This window comes from Coregonus lavaretus (assembly GCF_964263955.1).
Source record: "Coregonus lavaretus genome assembly, chromosome: 8".
Classification (NCBI taxonomy): Eukaryota; Metazoa; Chordata; class Actinopteri; order Salmoniformes; family Salmonidae; genus Coregonus; species Coregonus lavaretus.
In genome coordinates this window covers 31,543,683-31,554,962 of record NC_139995.1, presented here as the reverse complement: position 1 = coordinate 31,554,962, position 11,280 = coordinate 31,543,683, and the positions used below count along the sequence as shown (strand labels likewise).

General features: G+C 47.2%; 1 protein-coding gene across 1 annotated transcript; it reads left to right on the top strand.

The window, feature by feature from the left end:
• Nucleotides 1-10,199, top strand: LOC311133456 (inositol hexakisphosphate kinase 2-like). The gene is made up of 3 exons (XM_084166936.1): nt 1-598; nt 7,716-7,947; nt 8,074-10,199. Exons 1-3 carry the CDS (start codon nt 382-384, stop codon nt 9,011-9,013), a joined length of 1,389 nt encoding a protein of 462 aa, XP_084023062.1. The 5' UTR covers nt 1-381; the 3' UTR covers nt 9,014-10,199.
• Nucleotides 10,200-11,280: the final 1,081 nt, after the last annotated feature.

Here is an 11,280-nt window from a genome sequence, read left to right as displayed (position 1 = left end):
TCAGTACATACGTCAGTTCAGTATCGGCGACAGACAGAGAGAGTCGTGAACAACCCGCGCTCGCTCTCACACACAATCTACAGCCCCGAAACTGTCTAAAACAACGATTTACTAGCACTGTGTACACAGGGACATTACCTTAACCCAAGCTTGGACTATATTACTCTGCTTTTGGACCAGGAAAGAACAGGGAACTAAAGGATTTTTCTCTTCTCTTCTCCTTCCTGCTGTGCCCTTTGTTTTTCTCACTGTGGTCTCTGCTGTCCTAGCAGGTGTCCACTAGCGCCCCCCAGCGAAACAGAGCGGTACAGCCAGAGAATAGGGAGCCCGGGCAGCCTCATCGTGGGCCCCTCCAGTTTAGCTGTCCGATGCGGAGTGAGGATGAGTCCTGCTCTAGAAGCCCTCATGCAGGCAGACGGGACGCCCCCCTATCCCGGGAAAGGGGTTATGCTTGAGCCTTTTGTGCACCAGGTGGGGGGCCACTCTTGCGTGCTACGTTTCGGCGACCAGACCATCTGCAAGCCCCTTATCCCCCGAGAACATCAGTTCTACAAGAGCCTGCCCCCCGAGATGAGGAAGTTCACCCCCCAGTACAGAGGTAAGCGTATTCCCTTACCACACCCTAAACCTACAATATAACACTGTCATTGGAATAACATCCTTTATGCTGTGTGTTTGTGGCTATTGCTACTGCCCAGTATTAATCTCCCCAAATTCCTTCTTCAACCTGGTATCAGATCATTTTGTATTATTCTTTATGTAAATCCGAAATACTCCATTTGTATGATATGTTACGTTTCGTATGGGTTTTATTAATTTGTGGATGTCCAGCACCCATTTCGTACGATATGTTACGAATTACAATTCGTATGATATGTTACGAATTTGCAAAATGTACTATATGTTAAGAATTTGGAAAAACATATGCTATGTTACGAATTCTGGCTAGGTGACTAACTTTAGCTAGCTGGCTGACATGTGCTAGGCTAGGGATTAGAGTTAAGGTTAAGGTTAGGGGAAGGGTTAGCTAAAAGGGTTAAGGTTATGAATAGGGGAAGGGTTAGCTAAAAGTGTTAGGGATAGGGAAGGGTTAGCTAACATGCTAAGTAATAAGTAGTTGAAACGTTGCTAATTAGCTCAAATGCTAAAGTTGTCCGTGATGAGATTTAAACTCTCAACCATTGCGTTCGTTTTGCCTTAAGTAACCATCTGTCTTATGTAACCGTACCAAACGTAACATATGGCCCGGATTTACATTTACTATGTTACGTCTAGTCTATGAGACCAGGCAGCCTTCTTCTCTGTCACTTTCTCTACCTCCAGCTCCACCCCTCCATCTCTCTTTTTCTCTCCCTGGTTCTCTACTGATATGGTCGGCTGGTGTGTTGTGTATTATTGGCTGCATTTAGGATTACAGCAGGTTGCTGGAGATGGCAGTACCATGGCACAAAATGATTTGTTTTATGGTGGGGCTTAAGTGAAGGTGGGGGACAGACAGTATGTGACTGCATGATGCGTCAGGGCTATGCAGTAGTGAGGGGTCGTTCCGCGAACGGCTCTTTTTGAACTGATCTTTTTGGTGAACCGAATCGCATTGGTGAAAGAACCGTTAATTTGGCTGATTTGCATTGCCTACTGCTACTACTGCTTTTTGAGCTCAAAACAAGTTTTTCTGCAGAGAAGTTACAAAATAATTATCTGAAGAGGGTGAATCGTCACTGCAGAAACAATAAATAATGGGGAGAGCGCATCAATCTGGTCCACGCTGATTTTTTCCACTGCGTAAAAAAATGGTAGCCTACCTTTTGGGCTTTACATTAGAGATTAGCAATTTTTTCTTGGTTCTAGTTTGATTTTGAAGCATTTTGAACTAGGAGCCGTTTGAGAGACAAATGAGCCGGCTCACTTTGCAGTGTCAGGTAATGTAATGGTGGAGACTGGAGAGGGGTATGGCAGGATCTTTATCCCCTGACAGATAGGTGTGACCCCTTTACCAAAGGACAGGGCATTTAGCATTAGACGAAGTGGGAGAGATGGCCGTGTCTGACTGGACATCACCCTGTCATGGAAAACAAATACACACATGCACACACTGTCCTTATATCCTGGCGCCGACGAAGATGGCGGCCTCGCGACTAGCTCTTAGGAAACTTTGAAGTATTTTGTTTTTTTATGTATTATTTTTTACATTATTAGCTCAGAAAGTGTTTTGCATCATTACATACAGCCGGGAAAAACTATTGGATATCAGAGTGGCGGTAACTCACCAGCATTACGACCAGGAATACGACTTTCCCGAAGCAGATCCTTTGTTTGCTCTCCCCAGGGCAACTAAACTGATTCCAGCAGCTGACCCAAAACATCGCCGGCGGAGGAGAGGCACTCGGAGCGGCCTGCTGGTTCGACTTAGGAGATGCGCACACCACCCACCGCTTCCAAGTATCCTACTCTCTAATGTTCAATCTTTGGTTAACAAAGTCGACGAACTACGGGCAAGGATTTCTTTCCAGAGAGACATCAAGGCCTGTAACATACTCTGTTTCACGAAAACATGGCTCTCTTGGGATATTCTGTCGAAATCGGTCCAGCCAGATGGGTTCTCAGTTCATCGCACAGACAGAAATAAATATCTCTCCGGGAAGCAGAAGGGCGGAGGTGTGTGTTTCATGATTAACGACTCATGGTGTAATTGAAGTAACATACAGGATCTCGAGTCCTTTTGTTCACCCGACCTAGAATATCTCACAATCAAATGCCGACCATATTATCTCCCAAGAGAATTTTCTTCGGTTATAGTCACGGCCTGTATATCTCCCCTCAAGCCGATACCACAACGGCCCTCAAATAACTTCACTGGACTTTATGCAAACTGGAAACCACATATCCTGAGGCTGCATTTATTGTAGCCAGGGGCAAATTTGAGGACTAGGTTGCCGAAGTTCTATCAACATATCGACTGTTGTACTCGCGCTGCTAAAATCCTTGACCATTGCTATTCAAACTTCCGGGATGGTTATAAGGCCCTCCCCCGCCCTCCTTTCGGCAAATCTGACCACGACTCCATTTTGCTTCTCCCTTCCTATAGGCAGAAACTCAAACAGGAAGTACCCGTGCTAAGGACTATTCAACGCTGGTCTGACCAATCGGAATCCACGCTTCAAGATTGTTTTGATCACGCGGACTGGGATATGCTCCGGGTAGCTTCTGAAAATAATTTAGACGAAAACACTGAAACAGTGACTGAGTTTATTAGGAAGTGTATAGGTGATGTTGTGCCCACTGTGACTATTAAAACCTACCCTAACCAGAAACCGTGGATAGACGGCAGCATTTGCGCAAATCTAACAGCGCGAACCACCGCATTCAACCATGGCAAGGTGACTGGGAATATGGCAGAATACAAACAGTGTAGCTACTCACTCCGCAAGGCAATTAAACTGGCAAAACATCAGTATAGAGACAAAGTGGAGTCGCAATTCAACGGCTCAGACACGAGACGTATGTGGCAGGGTCTACAGACAATCACGGACTACAAAAAGAAAACCAGCCACGTCGCCGTCACCGACACAGACGTTTCGCTTCCAGACAAGCTAAACACCTTCTTCGCCCGCTTTGAGGATAACACAGTTCCACTGACGAGGCCCACTACCAAGGACTGTGGCCTCTCCTTCTCCATGGCCACGTGATTAAGACGTTTAAGCATGTTAACCCCCGCAAGGCTGCCGGCCCAGACGGCATCCCTAGCTGGGTCCTCAGAGCATGCGCAGACCAGCTGGCTGGTGTGTTTATGGACATATTCAATCTTTCCCTTTCCCAGTCTGCTGTTCCCACATGCTTCAAGATGGCCACCATTGTTCCTGTACCCAAGAAAGCAAAGGTAACTGAACTAAATGACTATCGCCCTGTAGCACTCACCTCTGTCATCATGAAGTGCTTTGAGAGACTAGTCAAGGATCATATCACCTCTACCTTACCTGTCACCCTAGACCCACTTCAATATGCTTACCGCCCCAATAGATCCACAGATGATGCAATCGCCATCACACTGCACACTGCCCTATCCCATCTGGACAAGAGGAATACCTATGTAAGAATGCTGTTAATTGACTATAGCTCAGCATTCAACACCATAGTACCCTCCAGGCTCATCATTAAGCTCGAGGCCCTGGGTCTGAACCCCGCCCTGTGCAACTGGGTCCTGGACTTCCTAACGGGCCGCCCCCAGGTGGTGAAGGTAGGAAACAACATCTCCACTTCAACGATCCTCAACACTCGTGCTCAGCCCCCTCCTGTACTCCCTGTTCACCCATGACTGCGTGGCCAAGCACGCCTCCAACTCAATCATCAAGTGTGCAGACGACACAACAGTAGTAGTCTTGATTACCAACAATGACGAGACAGCCTACAGGGAGGAGGTGAGGGCTCTGGGAGTGTGGTGCCAGGAAAATAACCTCTCACTCAACATCAACAAAACAAAAAGGAGATAATCGTGGACTTCAGGAAACAGCAGAGGGTGCACCCCCTTATCCACATCGACGGGACCGCAGTGGAGAAGGTGGAAAGCTTCAAGTTCCATGGCGTACGCATCACCGACAAACCGAAATGGTCCACCCATGCAGACAGTGTGGTGAAGAAGGCGCAACAGAGCCTCTTCAACCTCAGGAGGCTGAAGAAATTTGGCTTAGCACCTAAAACCCTCACAAACTTTTACAGATGCCCAATTGAGAGCATCCTATCGGGCTGTATCACCGCCTGGTACGGCAACTGCACTGCCCACAACCGCAGGGCTCTCCACCGGGGGCAAACTACCCGCCCTCCAAGACACATACAACACCCGATGTCACAGGAAGGCCAAAAAGATCATCAAGGACATCAACCACCCGAGCCACTGCCTGTTCACCCCGCTATCATCCAGAAGGCGAGGTCAGTACAGGTGCATTAATGCTGGGACCGAGAGAATGAAAAACAGCTTCTATCTCAAGGCCATCAGACTGTTAAATAGCCATCACTAGCACATTAGAGGCTGCTGCTGCCTATTGAAATCACTGGCCACTTTAAGAAATGGAACACTAGTCACTTGAATAATGTTTACACTACTCATCTCATATTATATACTGCATTGTGGTCCTCTGTAGCTCAGCTGGTAGAGCACGGCGCTTGTAACGCCAAGGTAGTGGGTTCGATCCCCGGGACCACCCATACACAAAAAAATGTATGCACGCACGACTGTAAGTCGCTTTGGATAAAAGCGTCTGCTAAATGGCATATTATTATTATTATTATTCTATTCTATAATATTCTACTGTATCTTAGTCCAGGCCACTCTGACATTGCTTGTCCATATATGTATATATTCTTAAATCCCATTCCTTACTAGTTTTGTGTGTATTGGGTATATGTTGTGAAATTGTTAGATATTACTGCACTGTCGGAGCTAGAAGCACAAGCATTTCGCTACACCCGCTATAACATCTGCTAAACACGTGTATGTGACAAATACAATTTGATTTGATTTGTCACACACAACCACCTTGGTTGGAATATCACATTCTGTTTAGTTTTTCATTTACCATGATGCTACACTCATTGACTCCTGACACTTGCACGCACAGATAGGCATAAACACGCACACCACACACAAACACACTTTCTATCACGTCACTTATGTGACAGAGTTGAGGCGCTAGCATGGTATTTGACTGCGCAGCAATGCATTGTGGGACTATAAAAAGAACAGTGGATAGGAGAGGAAGATGTAGAAAGATTAGCACAGACGTCTGGTGACACTGAGATATATTCCACCAAACAAACACATTCACTTCTGCTCCAAACACTCTTACACACACTCTCACACTCTTACAAACTCATTTAGGCCGCCCATATACACTGACTTTCACATACTCACAAAGTACATTAGTCACAGGGACTCACACACTCATCCTCACATGCCCGATGACAGTGCAGCTCTTACAGTTGGAACTGGCCTGGGAAGTAGAGGGTAAACTGTTGCAGGGTAGTGACATCACTCTGCATGACATCACTCAGGGCAGGTGCTGCAGAGGAGAGATAAGCGCTGGGTCCCATTGTCCTTCATGTCACTAGCCAACCCACCTAGTATCATCTCATACACATAGGCCCTAATGAAGGATCTGTCTTTATGCTTCAGATAACCTTTCCTCCAGTGTCAACCAGGGATGTTTTTTGTTGTGTAAATATTACAAAAAGGCTGGGATTTTCTTGTTTTGTGCTCAGTCGTATTGTCATGTTTATATCCAATAGAATGCTGTATATTCATCTCACTCCCCTTCCCTATCTCGCTCCATCTTCCAATCCCTCCATCCCTCCCTCTCTCTGGTTTATGTGTCAGCTCCTGCAGTTGTGATGTTTTACTCTTCCTGTCTTGAAACCACCAGTCTGCAGTGAGAGCTGCAGTACACAGGCCCTTTTATGGGGGTTTATTGGATAGGGAGGTAGGGGGTGCGTTCATGTTTTGGGATCACATCATAAATTCACCCGGGACTAAGAAACAGTGTGTGTATAGTTTTCTATAAAAGTGTTTCCCCACCACTCTGTCCATCCCACCACCCTCCTCCCCACCACTCTGTCCATCCCACCACCCTCCTCCCCACCACTCTGTCCATCCCACCACCCTCCTCCCCACCACTCTGTCCATCCCACCACCCTCCTCCCCACCACTCTGTCCATCCCACCACCCTCCTCCCCACCACTCTGTCCATCCAATCACCCTCCTCCCCACCACTCTGTCCATCCAATCACCCTCCTCCCCACCACTCTGTCCATCCCACCACCCTCCTCCCCACCACTCTGTCCATCCCTTCCCTTTTTCATTTGTTAGTGTGTTTGGATTATTGCCTTCAATTGAACTGTATAAAAAGGCAAGTCAGACCTGAATGGACTCTTAAAACAAGGACTGGTCAGAGAGGCAGTGTACGCAAAGTGCCTGACTTGATGGAACTTTTGTATCTCTATGAAATAGAATATTGCACTGTTGGGTGAATATGTCTGCATTTCTGGTGTGTTGTTGTCATGGTTGTATTTGAGTTTATACGGTGTATCTTTGCTGTGATTTCTTTTGGGTTGCCTTGAAATGTTGTAACACTGTGTGCGTTTCAGTTTATTTGTGGTTCTGGGTGGGTTTGGTAGTTGCTCAATAAAGGTTGGACTGAGTGTCATACATTCGAGCCTCCTGTGGTGTTTGTGTATCTCTTTGCTTCTTGGGTTCATTCTCACATATACATTTGAAGTACTTAGAAAGATACATCTGTTGTTGTTGCCACTCGTTGCTCTCTCTCTCTGCTGCGTCCTTGCCCCCCAACCTGCTCTCTCTCTCTGCTGCGTCCTTGCCCCCCAACCTGCTCTCTCTCTCTGCTGCGTCCTTGCCCCCCAACCTGCTCCCTCTCTCTGCTGCGTCCTTGCCCCCCAACCTGCTCTCTCTCTCTGCTGCGTCCTTGCCCCCCAACCTGCTCTCTCTCTCTGCTCCCTCCATAGGAATGCCTGTGTTTGTGTTTGCATCTCTCTTTACAGAGTGTATTTGGCTGGAAGCAGGACCTAGTTGGTAAGAGCTGCCTGTGACAACCCAGTTACGGGGAGGTCTTGGCTTCATCATAGCGTTATAAAATATAAAATCCAATGCCGGTACTAACTGCCTTCCTATCCTTCTCTCTCCTGCTTCCCTCCATCTCTCCCTCTCTCAGGTGTGGTGTCAGTCAGCTTTGAGGAAGACGAAGAGGGCAACCTGTGCCTCATTGCCTACCCCCTCCACAATGAACCAGAGAACCTGGAAAACAAGGACCCCTCAGCTGACTGCGAGCCCAAGAGCAAGATGATCAAATGGGGTAACAAGAAGACCTCGTCCCTACTGCTGGAGAATGACAACTACAGCATAGACTGGGCCAGACAGAGCACTAAAGAGAACAAGAGCAAAAGGTGAGCTCATACACTGTTACATATACTGTATATACACACAAATATGTCCAAACGCCAACATGCAGCAAAGATGTATGGTGAGGGGTAGATATCTAACCTCTTTTCCCTCTCTCTCTCTGTGTGTAGTTATAACGGTGCAGAGGCGCAGCAGCAGGCTGAGGTTCTCTGCTACAGCCTGGATCAGAAGCAGATCAAACACAACCCCTGGAGTCTGAAATGCCACCAGCAGCACCTCCAGAGGATGAAGGAGAACTCCAAACACCGCAACCAATACAAATTCATCCTGTTGGAGAACCTGACATGGCGTCACACGGTTCCGTGCGTGCTGGACCTAAAGATGGGCACGCGGCAGCACGGTGACGATGCGTCGGAGGAGAAGAAAGCCAACCAGATCCGCAAATGTCAACAGAGCACCTCCGCCTCCATCGGTGTTCGCCTTTGTGGCATGCAGGTGTACCAGTCAGACTCAGGCCAGCTGATGTTCATGAACAAGTACCACGGGCGTAAGCTGAGCCTGCCGGGCTTCAAGGAGGCCCTGTTCCAGTTCTTCCACGATGGGCAGCGTCTGCGGCGCGAGCTGCTCTCCCCGGTACTGTGGAAGCTCAGGGAGATGCAGGAAACCCTGGAGTCCTGCGAGTCTTACCGCTTCTACTCCTCCTCCCTCCTCATCATCTATGATGGGGAGCCCCCCCGCGCCTGTGCCCCCACCAGACCACGCCACCGCGGAGGAGAGGAGGGTGACGATGACGAGCCCTCAGATGAGGAAGAGGATGAGGAAGAGAAAGAAGGTGCGTTTGGGTTCCCCCGTGGCTCGGCAGCTGGCAGCAGTGCTGGTGGGAGCAGTAACGGTAGCAGTAAGGGTAGCGCCGGTCGCTCGTCCCGCGGCGGAGCAGTGGAGGCCAGCAGTCCGGCGGTGGATGTGAGGATGATAGACTTTGCCCACACGACGTGCCGCCATTACGGGGAGGACAGTGTGGTGCATGAGGGTCAGGACAGCGGCTACATCTTCGGCCTGCAGAACCTCATCACCATCATCTCGCAGCTGGAGGAGCACAGCGCCGACTAAAGGCTGAGCCTCCACTCTGGAAAACTAACCTAACCTGGGAATAACAGCACTGAGCTGCAGCTGTAGCCCTGCTCTGCCCTCCTCCGCAACTGGCCTGGTTCTAATGGCCACGACACGGCCGGGGGTCTGACCCCCCACCTACTGTAGGGGAGAAACAGGGAGCTTCTGGGTTGGTGCTGAGGTCGGTCCAGCTACAGCTCTCACAGCCAGTCACCTCACCAACACGGGACAGGACTGCTTGTGCACTCGTTTGCACCTTGTCTCTGTGACTGTTCTTCCTCTCTTTCTTCATCTCTTTATTTTCTGTGTAGTGGGAGAGATAGTGTCTGAGACTCTGGTCTATTAACAGGCTCAGGGACTCATGTAGCATCCTGTCCTCCTTTCCTCCTCTCTGCTCCTCTGTTACTGTTTTCTTTACTGTATGGTCACTCTGAGAGAGGGACCAAAAGCTTGTGTAGTTCTGGAGGTTGTACTTGATGCTTTTAAACTGTATGGTGACGTGAAGTGTTTGTGGATGGCATTTGGACTGCTGTTCCCCCAACAGAACAGCAACACACGAGTGGGGGTTGCTTCTGTACAGACTGAACGGGCTAGGCAGGTCGCTCGGTCAGCTGGCAACTCCTCACTCTCCTATGGCCGATTTATTTTATATTTCTTCTGGTGTTTCTGCAGACCCCAGCAACAAACAAACTTTTGTTATACTTTTGGCCGTCTGGATTTACAACAACGATGCATGGAAGGAGAATAACATTTTGGTGAAGAAGAATGGATTTCTACCTTTTGTCAACAATTCCACCCCCGTACTGTTTAGTCTCTAAATCAAAGACATTTAAAGTGGGGGTTTATAAGGGAATAACATCATTACTTTGTCACTTTCTTAGTGTTTGTCTGATTTGCTCCTCTTCATTCCTGAAATGGTGACTGAAGAACAGAATATATTGATAAGGACAATAAATACAAAGACTATAGAGACTTTATTTATTTGACATATTTCTTAAAAATAAACAAAACAAAAAAATGACAAACAAAATGGAGACAATGATGACAACATTCCATATTACTGTTCTAAATGTTTTGTTCTGATAATGACATTAGTGAATATTGTTTTTTTGCAAGATATCTCTCTTGTATACCTGTGTGTCAACAGTATGTTGGAATAAAAATAAAGACATTTCTTGTGGTAAAAGCACTTTTCTGTCAGTCATTGAGTGCATAGTACTTCTAGGAAAGGGATGGGTGGGGGCACAGGGTGGTGGAAAATAAGGGGGGTTGGTGGCAATGTTCCCTAATTTTTTTCAGCACTGAGCAAATTTCAGCTCTGCTGAGCGCAAACTTGAACATTGAAAATTCTGTGCAACTTCCAGCGCGCGTTTACTGTGAACACTGAGGCTGTACCCGCTTTAAGTTACCGTTTTAAGTAGCCAAGTAGGCTACTGTGGTTATTTGATCTTAGCCTACCAGAGTGGTCTACCATCAAAAACAATGGAGAAAATACATCCCATAACATTTTAACATGGAAATAGCTGTTCTATCATTCAGCATACAGTAGAAGCCAATGTGTGGTGGTCAATGTAGGCCTACATTCCATTAATGTCAAGCCCTACATGCAGGGCTTGACATTAACCTGTTTATCCACTTGTCCTTCAGACAAGGAGGTGACTGAAAATGTTTGATGGAAGAAACCACTTCACTAAATAAAATGCAAATTCCCATACCATTCTACAGAGAATCAGACATTATGCTAACCTCTGCCTATTGGCTACTTAGTTTATTCAAGCCTGTCTCAAAATACAACACTGCCCCTTTCAGACAAAAAAAAAGCTCTTTACCTGACTTGCTTTTCAAAGATGTCTATAAATGCACACGTTTTGTGCTGTTGTAGGAAGCAATCACTCCCTTATTGCTGACTACAAATGATCTATAACTGGGCTAATCTCACCAACTAGCAAAGGATATTAACAAAATGTGCACAAGTGGCTACATGAAGATCTTGCTTTGATCTCTAAACAAGTGCATCTAGTCACGACCAATGTTCATCTCTAAACTGTGTGCAGCAGCCCTGAGACTGCCACACAGCTCCACGGGACTACCTGGCAAGCGCAGAAGAAATATCAGCCCACAGAGAGAAGCACGGGATTGAACTTCACTCAACTTTCTATAGTTTTCCCAGTTAACACTATCAACGTTTCCCTTTACTGTGGCAATTGTGATCGAATCAACGCAATATTAGCCACTTTCAATGCAACATACAGAAACAAAACGAACTA

Coding starts and splice junctions, on each gene's coding strand:
- LOC311133456 (XM_084166936.1), top strand. CDS start 382: ATGAGTCCTGCTCTAGAAGCCCTCATGCAGGCAGACGGGACGCCCCCC. Junction 599..7,715: donor GTTCACCCCCCAGTACAGAG/GTAAGCGTATTC, acceptor TCCCTCTCTCAG/GTGTGGTGTCAGTCAGCTTT. Junction 7,948..8,073: donor AAAGAGAACAAGAGCAAAAG/GTGAGCTCATAC, acceptor CTCTGTGTGTAG/TTATAACGGTGCAGAGGCGC.